Raw genomic sequence first — 15,892 nt, 5'->3', positions numbered from 1 at the left:
CCTCGATTATTCGAACATAAATCGCCTTAGGTCGTTTGGAAAGTAGATTCCAACCGCAACGGGATGGGGTCTATCATTTTTATTTAGTTACATCTAAGAATGTAACAAGGAAGCTACTTAATTTAAAAAAATCAAAGTAGTTACAATACCTAACAACGCTTAACTAAACCAACTAATTTATTAATGCTTAATATGTATATTTTTTAAACATTACACTGTAAATATTATACATTAATGTGAACACCAAACCTCTCTCGTTTCTCTTTCTTTATTCCGGTTTTATTCGAAATAAAACTAAATTTTTTACAAAAAAAAACTTCTTTTGTGTCCCACCTGAGCATCCTATTTCCATCCGAACCCATCAAAAGTTCTCACGAAAAGTGAAATTACAACAACGGGATGACTTAAGCAAAAAAAAAAGATGAACCTCGAAAAAAACGGGGAAAAATCTTGGAAAAAAATGTACCGAACGAAAGGGTTTAATCATTTTTTTTTCCAAATAGGACGATTAATGCAGAAAAAACGCAGACGCAAACATGTGTGGCCAAAGGACAGGGCGGCGACCCTCGGCATTGTTCGAATTGAAAAGGAATCATCGCGGACTCGGGCGAGCGATTTGCATACGCAGGACGAAGGCCAAACCACCACCACCAACTCCTTATCTATTTGCCTGAGGTCCTCGGGACCAGGTATAAAACTCGCACGGAATGATAAATCCTTTTTTCTCTCTGTTTTTTTTTTTATGAACTTTTTTCACTTTTTTTTACCACTTTCGGTTTTTTTTTATGCAGCACTTTATTCAAATTTCTAGCCGATCTGGTCGTGTGAAGTTTCGTCTTGAGAAGATTTTGCCCCGAAACGAAGGATGCGCGACGGCTGCGTGTCTCTCGGGGAATCGAACGAAAGGAGCCTGGGAACATCCGCGAAGGACACGCAGGCGGATTGTCTCTGTGCTCATTTGCCTAGACATCGGATCTTGGAAATGTCTAGACAATGGATAGGAAATGGGTGGCGATACTAATTAGTACTATCTGTTTACTATCCCAATCTTAGCAGAATGATAATAATATAATATATATATGTATGAGTATTATTTACTTAAACATACACCTAATATACTTCTTATTCTGCACATTGGGTTCCTATAGGATAAAATAAATATATATAGTTGCCGTTACCACCCTAATTAAATACTATTTTCTTCCACGTACTTATGCAAAACTGATGACTGATTCTCCCGACTCACCGCAAATCCCGGGATCATCGGCTTACTCGATTTTCCCAGCAAATTTTCGCATATGCAAATGCACTTAGTTGCTCATTAGATTCGCGTACACTCGTAATTGCAATCTGCAATGTTTTGGCAACAGGACGACGTCAACAGCTCCTCAAGACTCGGGATCGGGGATCAGGAGTTGCAAATTAGCATATGTAACAAGATGTTGGCAGAAGAGTATATGCAAGCCGGGCACTTGAGATTTGCATAACTAAGCCGCGGACACAATGCAAATGTGCAAAAATGATATTTACAGGATAGGGGTACGTTAATCCGCTAAAGTAGGCACACTCCGGGGGTTCTTTTGCCCTTTTCATTTGCCAAAAAGACTGCAAAGAAGGGTGCTAATAAAAATGTTCGTACCTTCGGTGATAAAGTGGCGAGTTCTGAAGAGTTAGGAGCACCAGTGCTCATGTTTTATGGCCCAGCGTTAAAACAAGGTGTGGGCCAGGTAAACAGGTGATGGTGAGCAACTAAGAGCAACGATCGCCGCTCTTTTTGGGAGAGAGGCTCGGCCTCTTCCACACACTTTCTCCGGAGAATTCCCGGCCTTGGCGGCTTACCATCGCTGAGAACCTTGAGTGCTGGTCAGTCGGCTTTTGGCTTTCGCAAGGTGCAGTCGCGTCGTGATCGCATCCTCCAGTTACTATATACAGATACTATATATACACACAAAAGAGATACCGAGGATCGTTATAATTTAAACAGAAACCTTTGTGAGTGGCTTTTCCTACCTGTTTTCGCTGGTATCGGACTTTGCATATCGGACTCTAGTTAGAAGTGGGTCTCCGGATCGATAGCAATTCTCCTGGCTGCCAGCTCACAGTTAGGCGTCTGCGAACATACCGTTAAGATCTGAAGATCTTACGATCTCGAGATCCCAAAGAAAGAAAAGAGACGGGTGTGGGGATAACCGAGCAACAGAAGTCGCTTAACTTGTTCGCGCGACGAGCCTAAGGCGAAGAATTCCTCCAACTCTTCGACATCGTGGTCTTCTACGTTGCTTCGCGTGTCTTTATTTCTCCAGTCGGGACTTTTATGGAAGTGCTAAAAACGAAAGAAACCAAACAAAAGAGACCCGAATCGTTTTGCAAATTGACAAATCAACTATCGTAGTTACAGTGTACGGTTTACAGTTAAGCCAAACGGTTCTATTTGTTATGAAAGAAATCTTTTCTTTCGCTTGGCGTGAAATTCAAATTCAACTGGAATGCCAAGTGATTCGATTCCCAGCCCATATCATACCAGTGCCAAGAACCGAACAACCGAACAACCGAGCAACCGAAGAATCGAAGAATCAAAGAACTGAGGAACCGAACTCGACCGAAAGAGAGAAGAACGATCGGTGTTTCGGTGTTAATGCCGTCGCGCCTTATGCATCTGACCTAGTTTTTGGTTTTGGTGCCGGACTTGGTATTCATGGTGGCGTAGGCGTGGCGATACCGCTGCTCTTGGTGGACTTGGACTGACAGAATGGGGCAGGAATGTGTTACCCAGAGGAGAAACGAAACGACTCACTTGACCCAAAATACGTGCTAGCACTTTCTAGCCCTATCAGCTGGCCAAATAAACATAATATTGTTTTCATTTTTTCCACATTTTCTGCTCGCAGCGTTGTGAAATTTCCGGTTTGTAGAAAGCTTTTGTTTGGACCGCACGTGATTGGGGAAGTCCGATTCCGATTCCGAATACCATTCCGATTCAGTTTCCGAAACTTAAAGTGCACTTTCGCTGGAACATCCGAGATCTCTATCGGCCAGGTTTCATTTCGTACTAAGTACTTTCTATTTCATTCATTAAACGATTTCGTTAATTGTGGCCCAAGAATGCCCTGGCTTTTACCGACCTCTCTGCCTGCCCATAATTATTTGCATGGTCTTCTTTAATTTTGTTGTTGAGTTTTCTTGAGTATGTGTAACCAGTTTTGGGTCTTCGGTTTCCATACTCGTTCTGGGCAACCCAGATACATGGATTATGGCCGGAATGGAGCTGGAGTGGCGTCCGTTAGGCGGCGGCAGGCACCGCTACGTATACGTAATATTGAAATGGGGCACCTGCAACGCAGAACCAGAACCCAATTGTCCAAACTGGTTTCGGGCTTATCACACACCTTGCCTCCCGGTGGTAATATCTCGATGATGATGCTGTTGATGATCTTCTTTCTAGGCCAATGATCTCTGGGCTCGTGGCAGCAGATGATGCCCCTGCTCCAAGCTGCCGCATTACGTCACTGGGGGGCCCGAGGTTACTCGGCCCGGAATCATGATGATTCAGTGGCGGCCACCTCGACTTTCACTTGACCATCGCTAATTATCTCACCTCTATCTTTCTCTCTGTCTCTCCTCCAGATTCTTGGTAAGAGATGAACACGTGCTGACCATTTTGGACCATCGAATTATGCCAAGACATTCGAGCACAATGAGCCGCCTTGTTTTGCCCCTGATCTTCAGCATTTTGCTGGTCAGTAAGCCATCGCCATCACTGGCTCAGGATGAATCCCTGGCTGGCAGTTTCCTATCAGGTGATTAACTTCGCGTTGCTTAAGAATTCTGGAGACCAAAGAATGAATTCCCTTACTTATGTAATTTGTCTTTCTTTTTAGGTCTTTTGGACACCATAACGAGCACCGCAGATTCCAAGGATTGTCCTGGAGTATGTGTCCACACTTTGGCCACTTTGATTTGCTACGAAGTTCTAGACGATGTGGCTTGTCCTTCGCCCAACATGAAATGCTGCATAGAGAATGCTCCAGGTAAAGCTAAAATATAAATCACTTTTAATTTTACATCTCAACCAAATCTTCTCTTTAGCCGGCAAGAATGCCACTGCTGTGAGAGCAACCACAACGCCTAAAACCACAACCACTGCTAGCACCACTACCACCCAGAGGACCACCACCACGGTGGCCACCACTAGCACCACAAAGAGAACCACCACAACGAGCACCACTCCAAAACCAAAACCAAAGCCACAAACCAAGCGACCTGCCACTAGTTCCACCACAAAAGCCACTGCGGCCACCACAAAGAAACCGAGCACCACCAAGAAAGTGGCTACTGCCAAACCCAAGGACAAGGAGGAGGCCACCAAGACCGATGATGCAAACAGTGAGTTAGGGAGAACAAATGGTTATAGACTTATGTGACTTTCCAAATCTTCATATATTCAATATTATCAGAAGACTGCACTGGAGTTTGCGTGGCCGATCGCATAGCGGAGTACTGTGAGGCCTATTTGACCAGCGATGGACTGTGCAAGGAGGGCACCAAGTGCTGCGTCTCCCTGGATGAGTATTCCAATGGCAAGCTGCCCAAGGATATCTACATTCCAGCCAGTAAGTAATCCACATTGGATTCTACCATTAGTCTCTATAAACCTTCGATTTGCCAATAGAACACATGAGCAACTTGAAGCCAAACCAGACGCTGTCCGAAAAATCGGCTCCCGCCAAGAGTTCCAGTACGTCCACAAGTACCACCACTACCACCACCAGCACTACCACAACTCCAGAACCGGCTAGAATCAACAACAGTTCTCCTAAGCCCACCAAACACAAGAAGCATCCGACCACCACAACGACGGAGGCAGCCGAGGAAGAGGAGGAGCAGGAGACGGAGGAGGATGGCGAGGAGGAGGAGCCTCCACTCAGCAACAAGCTGAAGTCCGGACAAGGTCAGGGTCAGGTGCTGAAGGAATGCGAGGGCGAGTGCATGAATGGAATATTTGCCATCTTCTGTGATGACATCGATTCCGATGCTTTCTGTCCCGGAGAAGGAAGCTGTTGTGTGACTGGAGGTGCCTCGGAGGCACCACCCTCCTCCAAGGCTCCGCCCACCAAGCCGGCCATCAAGCATGCCCCCAAGCCAGCAGCCAAGCCCGCTCGTCCCGCGTCTCCACCGCCACCATCTTCCACCTCTGGAGGCGGAGGCGGTGGTGACTTCCTCTCTCAAATCATATCCTTCGCGGAGAGCACTCTGAACTCGCCATCTCCACCACCGCCGCCACCTCAGGCTCCGATTCAGGTGCCTCGCTGTCCCGGATTCTGTCTGCTTAACATTATGGCCGCCTTCTGCGAGAGACCCTCGGTGCTGGTTTCCACACCCACAACCTGTGCCAAGGGTTCCGTGTGCTGCGACAACTCAAGAGCCGGAGCTCCCAAGCCCAAGTTGCCACCACCCACGCCGTCGCCAACGGCCTCGCCCACTGCTCCACCATATGTCCTGCACAATACCCCGAGTCCCGATCCGCGAGAGGAATGCCCAGGATCCTGCATCGTCAGCCTGCTCAGCTTCACTTGCTTCAGTAAGTACTCATTGGATACTTCCTTTGGATCATTGATTAACCTGAAATTCTTCCAGAAAACGCCGAGATGACTGACTTGTTCCGCTGCAAGCGTTCCGGCCAGATTTGTTGTGCGCCCAAGAGCAAGATCCTTGAGAAACAGCAGTTCCAGACGCGCAACGACACCGCCTACTACCCGGCACCGCCGCCACCGCCCATTGGTCCACCCCAGGCATATCCCCCACAGACACCACCCTACTCCTACATGAACAACCCACCGCCACAGGGGCCTCCACCCCAGATGGCGCCACACCACCCCAATCCCTACCAGCCACCGCCGCCGGCGCCCAACTACGGAGATTACTATCCAGTTTCCGGACCGGGACTTCCTCCACAGCCTCAGCCACCGATGACCACGCCTCCGACGACAACTACAACCACCACAACTCCACGGCCACATGTCTACTCCAAGTATGTGTGTGGTGTGAAGGGAACTCTGCGAACGGGAAGATCCCAGGCTCTATCTTTCGTCTCCTACGCCCGTGCCAAGTACGGAGTACAGAGAACAGCTCGCCAGATGACCTCCGCCGCCAGATACTCTCCCAACTTCAACAAATCCAATGAGAGATTGGTCCTGGGATCCGCCATTGTGCCCATCCAGATTCACAACGATAAGCTGGGTGACCTAGTGGAGTCCAGCAGTCTACAGAGCAACCAACTGCGTTCGTATCACAATCACCAAGCTCAGGCGAATCAGCCGGATCTGGTGTTTCCGGAATACTACCAACAGAGGTCTCTTTACGGACTCCAGTCGAACTTCAGCGGAAGACGAAGGGCACGTGTGGTGGGAGGAGAGGATGGCGAGAATGGAGAGTGGTGCTGGCAGGTGGCGTTGATCAACTCCTTGAATCAATATCTATGTGGAGCGGCTTTAATCGGAACCCAGTGGGTTCTCACCGCAGCCCATTGTGTGACCAAGTAAGTGGTTACTCCTTTCACAAGGAAGATATGATTCCTAACATTACTCCTGTTCCAGCATTGTTCGTTCCGGAGATGCTATCTACGTGCGAGTGGGTGACTACGATCTGACCCGGAAATACGGCAGTCCAGGAGCACAGACACTGCGCGTGGCCACCACCTACATCCATCACAACCACAATAGCCAGACCCTGGACAACGATATTGCCCTCCTGAAGCTCCATGGTCAAGCGGAGCTTCGAGATGGAGTGTGCTTGGTGTGTCTTCCTGCACGAGGAGTCAGCCATGCGGCGGGCAAGCGATGCACGGTGACAGGATACGGATATATGGGAGAAGGTACTTACTTAGATACTTACAATCACTTTGGAAACTTCTAACTTCTGGTCATCTTTTAAGCTGGTCCCATTCCCCTGCGAGTGCGTGAGGCGGAGATTCCCATTGTGAGCGATACGGAGTGCATCCGGAAGGTGAACGCCGTGACGGAGAAGATCTTCATCCTGCCCGCCTCCAGTTTCTGTGCCGGCGGAGAGGAGGGACACGACGCCTGCCAGGGCGATGGAGGTGGTCCACTAGTTTGCCAAGATGATGGGTTCTACGAGCTGGCCGGCCTCGTCTCCTGGGGATTCGGCTGCGGGCGACAGGATGTGCCCGGCGTCTATGTGAAGACGTCCTCGTTCATCGGCTGGATCAACCAGATCATCAGCGTGAATAACTTATAGTGAGGAATCTCGCAAAGGACACACTGACACCATGTGCGGGAGGAACCCCGCTCTTGTGGCGATTACCAGGACTGAGGACCAGCCTGGTGTAGCCTACGATTGTTTCCAGGGGTTCCCGCTCTTCGACTGCTAACGTAACTCCATCCTAGTGTAATCTATTCATACCTAAACCTAACTCTAATGGCTCCAAATCCAGAAAGCAACTATATTAACTATTACGATTATCGGTAGCGTAGACGGCAATCTTTAAAAGTATTCCCCTATTTGATAACGCCCTATGGTAAACTGTTTTTGTATATACAAAATAAATACAAAAAATCTTCAGTTATATAAGCATTTGAGTTGAATGTGGTTGGCTAAAAATAAGAAATAAGAACAATACATACGTTAAAAAGGTTTGGTTTAATTAATTTCTTATATATATCATATTTTACAATCAGCTCTTTCTTCGTTTTCCACAGGAAACTGCTAACAAAATTTTAATTATATATTTTCTCTAAAGATATTTAAATATTTTCAAATTTTGGCGGCAAAGGAAAGCAGATTTTTCTTTTCTAGTACGAAAAAAATGCAGTTGCATAATGATTCATTTGACATGGGAAAAGGGTTATGCAATCTTAAACAACCTATTTTTTTTTGCTGAAATTTGAATATTCCCAACAGATTTAACGGAATTCTTCACCAAAAAAAACATTAAAAGGATCTTATGGATAGTCTCTCGGGCACCCAAGGCATTCCAAATCTTTGAGTGCTTCTCAAGAGGCGGAGCACAAAAACTCACTCAAAGTCGCTCAATTGCGAAGAGAGAGAGAACGATTGTTCTCTAATAAGAGAATCTTGAGCATCGGCATATAAAAAGTAACCCTCAAACCTGGAAACCAATGTCCTACGTCCCTCACTCACCAAACAATTTGTTAGGTTTTGTTTTTATCCCTGATTTTAACCCTTTTTTGCCCCTGCTGATAGAAAACGAAAGCGCCCGGCACTCGGGTGGACTTCGGGTGGCTTCGTTGGCTTCGTTGTCGTCGGCCGGTTCCAAAAGGGTTCCTCAGATGTCCGTTCTGGGATTCGAGCACAGAAGTTCGTCTGGCCTCGAGCTGAGCGGATCGCAGAGATCAGAGAGACTGAAAGTGGCGCGAGTTTCGTTACTGCCGTTACAATCTTCTGTTCGAATCTCCCTAAAGAGACTTACTTATCTAGTGTAGTTAATCGTAGCCTGTAGTACTCTTCCGATCCTCGATCCCTGATCCTAGATCCTAGTTTGCATGCATTTCGTCCTGGTTCTTTGTGTTTGTGCCTGGTTTTTGATCGCCTTCCGTGCCAATCGCGTTCATTTAATTCGTCATCGTTTGCCAACGAGTCTTATCGCAATGGACGCGAGCTCGAATCCCACAACTCCCACGACGGCGGTGGCCACCACCACATCCACATCCAGTCCGTCGCCGGCTGCGAGCACCAGCAGCAAAGGACACAGCCAATCCGCCTCCGCATCTGCATCCGCCTCCGCCACACAGTCACAGCTGCTGACCACCAGTCTGGAAATGCCCAAGTCGGAGGATCTGTACAATCTGTCCGTAGCCAGCGGACTATCCGAGGGACAGAGATCGCTCTCGGGTGCTCCGTCGGCCTCCTCCAGTCCCATCATGAGTCCGCAGGGCAAGATCTTTGGAAGGAATGCAAATGGAACAAGTAAGTAGTTCAATATTAATTGATGCTGTGAATTTGTGAAAAGGATTCCAAGGATATTACTGTGCCACTACTGAATACTGTACAGTTGTGGATAGAAGTAGAAGGTTTTTTAAGTTCTCTCTTAAAAACCAACTTTGGTAATCAAGGTACAGTTGTAGAAAGGGTAAAACAATTTTTTTTAAACTGATTAAAAGTTTCTATTAGAAATTCATTGTAATATGAATTCAATGGATTTCAAAATGGTTTATGTTGAAGGAAGTTGAATATAGTTTTTGTAGCTTTTAAAAAAATAACCGATACAGGTTCTGATTTATCTACGAAAGCCGTGCACATCCTTTCGTCATTGGCTCATGCAGATGTGTCCACTGTTATGTTATTGTATCCAATCCAGATCCTTCGACCGCAACGAATCCTTTGACAAAGCTTGCCTGCAGGCAAACGAATCTCCGCCAGCCACATGCTGCAATTTTCGCGCTCTTTTCGCGAGCTTCCATTGTCTGGCAATGTTATGTAACGGAAAACCGAAGGAGCTTGTCCCTGGCCTTCAAGGACCTCCGTTTGATAACAAAGGACGCTGAAAGTTGCCTTTGCTGGGTAATTTAATTTCTTAAAAAATAGCGGATCCTGTTCCGGTTTTCATTTCCTCGGTGCTCGATTGCTTGGGGTGTCTTACTTTGCATAACTGCTCAAGGTCTGGGATTTCTTAAGGCAGCAATGGCAGACTTCATCCAATAGGATCCCTGCCAGAGCCAGGTAGGATGCCTCTTCCTAGGCAGCCGTTAGACGAACCTCATGATGATAGGCCGCGTCTTAGGGGTGATATGAAAAAACGTTGCAAGGAAACGGAAAAAACTCACCCCAAGCGATGAGGGTAGTAAATATTTCAATAAATCTCAGTTGCTGGAAGGGGAGGCAACCAACGAGACGCGTTCTCGTTGCAAAAATGCTCAAGCGCCGAAAGAAAAGATGTCGTCACACAGAAAAAAATATCTATGCAGTTCTTAGTGATTCAATTAACTTGTATGATTACTTAATATAATTGCCCTAACATATCATTACCAAAGAGTACCCAATGTATCTATTATTTCGATTCATACAAGTAAAATGCAGTTAAGGACATGGCGAAACAGGTCCTATTAAAATCCTCAAATTAGCAAGATTAAGATCGTAATGATCCCGAAAACAATGCACTTAATATTTTGGGCAGACATTAGTCCTTTCCTGTGCAGGTTATGGTTATGGTTCCTCTGCCGGGGCCATTGGCCATTGGCACGTACGGTCCAAGTTATTGCCACCAATGGAATTTTGATCGACAAGAATTTGGTCGTTGAAAAAGTTGGCTTTTAATTTATCGTTGTATATGAGAAATAGTTTCGGTTACTTGCCCATTGCCGAGCAGAAAGGCAGGATCGAAGGGAGGAGGAGGAGGATTCAGACCCTGGTCCCAGTTCCAGTCCCAGTCCCAAGTCCCAGGTTCCAGGTTCCGATTCCAGGTCCAACTCTCCAAGTCAAAGTCTGCAAAGTCCGGCGTCTACTTTTTGCCCATAATCGAAGCGATCGCACGATTGACTGCTCCGCTCCACACGCACACATAGTAGCCTCACACACACAGGCGCACTCTCACGCATTTTCTAAATGCACTGTGAGAAAAGTGTGTCAAAATAATACAAATAATAAAAGCATACGTTAAGACATACAAACCTAAGCTAGTTTTTAAATATGGATATGAAGATATCACACATCATTATTTATATCAGAACCAACCAAACTTTTTTCTGAGTGTCTATCCTGCTGGCTGGCTGCTCGCGGTTTTCCGTTTTCTGCTCCTGGCTGCTTGGGCAGCTGCTTGGTATGTGGCGTCGAATGTCATTATTGCTGCCAAGTGCCAACTAAAAAGTTACTGCAGTTAATTTTTTGTCCATCTTCGCCATTTGCCGTTCGCATAAAAACAGCATATTTAGCAAATGACAACAACAGCAGCCGCAGCATCTTACGCAGTGGTTAAAAAAAATGGAAGCAAATAAAAAAACAAGCAAACCCGCAAATTAAATAAATAAAAAATCAGCCACAATCCGCAGAAGCAGAGGAGCTGGAGCAGCCACAACAAAGTGTCCCCAGTTCTCCGCCTCCCCAGCCACCCGATCCTCCCGCTCCGCCATATCCCCCCCCCTCGTTACCCCCCTCCTTTGCGCATTATTTGTGTATTGAAATCACGTCTCATTTATTTATTGCTGCCACCGACTGCCCCTCCCCCTCCGTTTGCTCCTCCAGACTCCCGACTTACGCAGGTCTGCGTTAAATACCCAAGTTAGGCGCAGGGAGCGGGGGGAGCAAGTGATGGGATAGACCAGAAGTGTGGCCACGCTATTAACCCTTCAGCGGTCACTCTAAAAAGTTGTTTTTTAATTTCAAGATCAATTGCAAATTTAAGAAATATATATCTACACGATCTCTTCAATTTAAATATGGATTACAAACTTTCACTAAAACTGGCTAAATGTAACTATTATAAACCTCTCATTAACTAGTTTTAATAGCCTTGTCACTAGCTACTAGTTAGTTCACTGGATTTAGCTAACATTTATAGGCACTTTCAAAGTCGACACTAGCTTCAGTTCAGGTCGACGCAGTTGACCACAACTTTCAAGTGGACGCAACTGGTCTGATATTTTAGTTTCCAAACTATTTATGATATACCCAATTAAGCGGCTAAGAATGCGAATTATTCTTGCTGCCTGGCCATAAATCGCAACAACCCCATGGAGCGGAGCGTGGGTTAATGGCGCGAAGTGCGCATCCTTGGTGTTGCACGTCGGTGGATGCGCTTGTGGCTTCCAGTTGGCCAAGGCAACAGAACACAAAAAAATACAGAGCGAGTGGAATCGGAGGATGGCAATCGATGTAGGCAGCTTTTTCTGCCCTGAGTTTGTTATAATTTAGCCGGCCAGCTCGTTTTTCTATTAATTAAAGCTGGCTGGAGACGTTGTCGCCGCCTGAAATATTCTCACATAATTATTTACGATTTGACATAATCATCATCCTCGTCATCGGAGTCGTCCATTTAGAGCTGTGCTGCCATAACAGTTACGGTCTCCGCGATCGGGGGATTCATTAGTATGAGCAATAAATCGCTGGCTAGTCAGGATGGTTTCCTACGAATTTAAGTGTAGGTACGACTTTATATGTTTATATGATGCTACCTTATACCCATGAAAATATACCTATTTTGGGCCAAAAATCAAAAGTGATAAAACCAAAAAAAAAAAAGAGGGAATAGGTAAGATTTAAATGATGATCCTGGCAATCCTTGCTGGCATCTTGCGCATGCGTGACGCATTTCTAACGAGTTTGCCGACTCAAAGCGGATCGTATCGGATCCTTGGTCTTTCAGAAGGGGTTGAACCACCATGCTTATGCAGATGAGTTGGTTCCCAGCTCTTGCCTCATCCTTTTTGTGTGCTTTCGAGTTTTTTTTTTTTCTCTGCTCAGCCTCTACGAAAAAAGGGTTAGGGTCCAGACGTCCGTCGAGTTTTTTTTTTTTTTGGGTAAGAAAAAGCGAATTTAATTAAAATTTTTTTCTTATAGGCTCGTAGCATTGTGAGAACGTCGCAGGCCAGAACTTAATAAATATCATTTTTTGCTGGAACTTCTTTAAGCCAGTTTCTTATGCATACGCTTGCTTGTATCTTCCAGTGATCACCACATCGCGACCGGGCAACGAGGCGGAGGTGCAGCTGTACCGGGTCCTCCAGAGGGCCAGTCTGCTGGCCTACTATGACACCCTGCTGGAAATGGGCGGTGATGATGTGCAGCAGCTGTACGACGCCGGCGAGGAGGAGTTCCTCGAGATCATGGCCCTGGTGGGCATGGCCTCTAAGCCGCTCCACGTCCGCCGGCTGCAGAAGGCGCTGCACGAGTGGGCCAACAATCCGGGTCTCTTCCAGGGACCCATGATGCCGCATCTGGGTAAGTTTAACCAATTTGAAATAAGGAAAATGAGACTTGGGATACATATAGTTGATTTGATGAACTTCCTCCTCTAAAACCACTTTGCTAATACCATGTTACTTGCAGGTCTCTGCGATACGCCTCCGAAACCGGCATTGATCTTCAATGCGGACACCACGCCCGCTCTGCCCCGCCAGAAGTTTCCCTCGTTCAATCCCTCTGGCTCCTCCTTTGTGCCCTCGCCGGTTCCCCCAGCTCCCCTCCCCGCTTCCGCCACGGTTTCCGCTCCCGCTGGCCCCTTGGCTACCCAGATCACCTGTCCCTCAGCTCCTTCGGTGCCCTTGCCCCTGGTCCTGCCCCCCAACCCGTTGACGAGCAGTCCGCATCCCTCGGCGAACTGTAGCCTCCCGGCGAACACCGCCCACCAGGTCTCCTCCAGTTCGCCCCAGCTCACACCTGTTCTGACCGAAGCGCAGATCCAGCGAATAACGATGTGTGCGGATAAGATTGGCAGGCAGTTGCCCCAGAGAGAACCGCGCGCCCAGACCACGAGAAAGCGAACCACCCGGGAACTGGAGCAGGTGATCGCCATGGGGGAACAGGATCCGCGGCGCATGGACGAGATTCGTAAGTACTCGGCCATCTACGGCCGTTTCGATTGCAAAAGGCGGCCGGAGAAGCCGCTGACCTTGCACGAGGTGTGCGTCAATGAGGCGGCGGCCCAGCTGTGTCGTAATCCCCAGACCATCTGGTTGCTGACCCGCCGGGATGAGCTGTTCCCCCTGGCTCGACAGATTGTCAAGGATGCTGGGTTCGGCCACTCGGCCAGCATTGCCCGGTACGGTGGTCTGCTCACCCAGCTGCCCTCGCAGGGAGCGGGATCGGGCGGAGGACGGGCTCCTGGCGACACGGACTGCGAGTCCAGTGACTCCGCCGTGCCTTCCAAGCGACAGCGACTCTCCTCCACGGAGGCTGCCCAGCTGCCGCTCGACTTGAACCGGGTAAGGAAGCTAGATACCGTAGAGCTTTAGGTCCGGTGCCCGGTGCAGTGCTTCAGCTTCGCTTCAGAGTCCTCCGGACGGAGGAGCTCCCTGATAACCCAAAAATTTGCCTTGCAGCTTTCGCGAACGCCAGAACACAATTACTAATCCTGGTCGAGAGGTTCTTCTCAGAATATCCCGACCTGTGGAGAGGGATCCAAGTTCACACCACAGTATTTTTGCCGTAGACTTGATAAATCTTACTTCTAATCTTCTAGTTAAAAACTGACTATAACCAATATAGTCTGTGTAGTCAATTTGGTCTTAAAGACCTTTGAAAATAACTAAATCACTAATTTATTCAATTCTTTAATCCTAACCCTCTAGCCTTATTAGCATGAACTAATATATATTCGTAAATGGTTGAGTTTTTGTAGTTTTTACTGTTGATTTAGTATTTGTTGCTTGAAAGTTTATTAGTTTAACATATGCTAATCCTTTATAATTTAATAACTAACCCATATCAATTGAATCTTATTAGATATAATCCCAAGTTATTTAGTCAGTAGTCGTTTTGCAATATATTCTTGTACCTTTTCCCACTTACGAGTCAATAAATAAATCCTACAAAGTTGCCAAAACCAACGATCCACGTGTCTTCTTCCTTGGCCTCCAAAAAACTCTTTCCACGCAACTGCCTCTTGCCTCGCTTAGCTTCCATTTGGTTCCATTGAAATGCGATTGAGAGTCTCTAATCCCCGATCTTGTTGATAAATCCAACCCAAAAATAAAGGAAGCTGTCGAGGATTCGCGCTACAATCTGTTCGCCATGTACCAAAAGTTCGCCAAGCCGCCATTCGATCTTTCGGAAATTGCCAAGTTCTCGTGAGTATAAGGTCAAAACTAAAAATTAGTTTTAAATATATGTATATATAAGCTAAACATTAGTTTATGATATTTAAATTCATTTCCAGACTCAGCAAGGCGGCTGACTATGAGGACAACGATTCGCGCTTCTCGTTCAGCAACTCCAGCTCGCCGACCATGCCAGTGAGTATGTGTTGGAGCTCTGCGAGGGCATTCCGCTCCCCGGGAAAGGCCCAAGAATAAGAGAAAACCATTTAATCCTCCACAGACGCCATGCAATGGAATGGAAGGTGAGCGATCGCCCGTCTCCCGCCAGATGGAGACCTCGTCGCCGCCACGGGAATCGGTGGATCTGAGTGGCACATCCTCGGGCGCAGCTCTCAGTGGAGTCCAGGTCATCTCCGCGGCGGGTGACAACATCATCGCAGTGGCCAATCCCGCCCTGGCACTCAGTCCCGCTCTGAACGAGGTGCTTGCCCTCAAGAGGAGTGCGCCTTCACCGGAGGCTTAGTTCTGGAGAAGATTGGATGGATGCCATTCGTAGTGCCAGATTGGGTTACCCACACCCAAATCGTTTTGATTCCAGTGCAATTCAACTAGATTAGTTTCGTCTGAAACATAACTTGATTTAAGGAGCTTTAAGTCAACGATTAGTTTGTAGTCTCTGTGATCTATTCTAAAACGCTGTAATAAAATCATTATTTATCTATCAATAAAAAGTTATAATAATGTTTAAAAGTAAAAAGCTAATTTGTTTCATATCTGTGTAATTTTGAAAGAACGTTTTTCTAACATTATATTACCAATTGAATCAATATATACATAAATATTGATTACAAGAGAAAAGGACACAATACCTGACAATTGCCCTCATTGATCATGGCAAATTGAAAGATCATCGAGATCATAGATCACAATTGCACCCATTGAAATTGACGGATCATGTTTACATTTGCGATTGTGGGCAATTCCATTGTTCGCCTCTTGACGCCGCAAAAAGGCAATATCCTGGCGAACCTCCCTGCGATCCTTGCGATCCTTGCGAACCCTTGCAAAAATATCTTTCAGATTGGCGATGAAGATGTGCGATCTAAGGGATCGGGTAATGAGCAAATTAACACCCTTGTGGCATGGGCTTAGGTATGCAAATTTGG

The 15,892-nt window shown here is 46.8% G+C and overlaps 2 protein-coding genes across 4 annotated transcripts; both read left to right on the top strand.

Moving 5' to 3' along the window:
- The first annotated feature begins 1,872 nt into the window (after positions 1-1,872).
- Positions 1,873-7,587, top strand: LOC117140449 (protein masquerade). 2 transcript variants are annotated; one of them, XM_033303376.1, is made up of 9 exons: positions 1,873-1,992; positions 3,625-3,797; positions 3,879-4,028; positions 4,087-4,383; positions 4,458-4,610; positions 4,670-5,578; positions 5,635-6,535; positions 6,594-6,871; positions 6,932-7,587. In XM_033303376.1, exons 2-9 carry the CDS (start codon positions 3,674-3,676, stop codon positions 7,252-7,254), a joined length of 3,135 nt encoding a protein of 1,044 aa, XP_033159267.1. In that variant the 5' UTR covers positions 1,873-1,992; positions 3,625-3,673; the 3' UTR covers positions 7,255-7,587. The 2 variants fall into 2 exon arrangements, with proteins under 2 accessions (XP_033159267.1, XP_033159266.1); XM_033303375.1 differs by having other exon boundaries at positions 4,455-4,610.
- Positions 7,588-8,318: 731 nt separating this feature from the next.
- LOC117141250 (NGFI-A-binding protein homolog) lies at positions 8,319-15,451 on the top strand. 2 transcript variants are annotated; one of them, XM_033304617.1, is made up of 6 exons: positions 8,319-8,943; positions 12,637-12,909; positions 13,018-13,892; positions 14,665-14,756; positions 14,846-14,925; positions 15,007-15,134. In XM_033304617.1, the coding sequence occupies exons 1-6, from the start codon at positions 8,520-8,522 to the stop codon at positions 15,030-15,032; spliced, it is 1,770 nt and encodes a 589-aa protein (XP_033160508.1). In that variant the 5' UTR covers positions 8,319-8,519; the 3' UTR covers positions 15,033-15,134. The 2 variants fall into 2 exon arrangements, with proteins under 2 accessions (XP_033160508.1, XP_033160507.1); XM_033304616.1 differs by having other exon boundaries at positions 8,321-8,943; positions 14,846-14,921; positions 15,007-15,451.
- Positions 15,452-15,892: the final 441 nt, after the last annotated feature.

The sequence above is a fragment of the Drosophila mauritiana genome, chromosome 3L, assembly GCF_004382145.1.
Source record: "Drosophila mauritiana strain mau12 chromosome 3L, ASM438214v1, whole genome shotgun sequence".
NCBI lineage: Eukaryota > Metazoa > Arthropoda > Insecta > Diptera > Drosophilidae > Drosophila > Drosophila mauritiana.
This window is presented reverse-complemented; position numbering and strand designations above follow the sequence as displayed.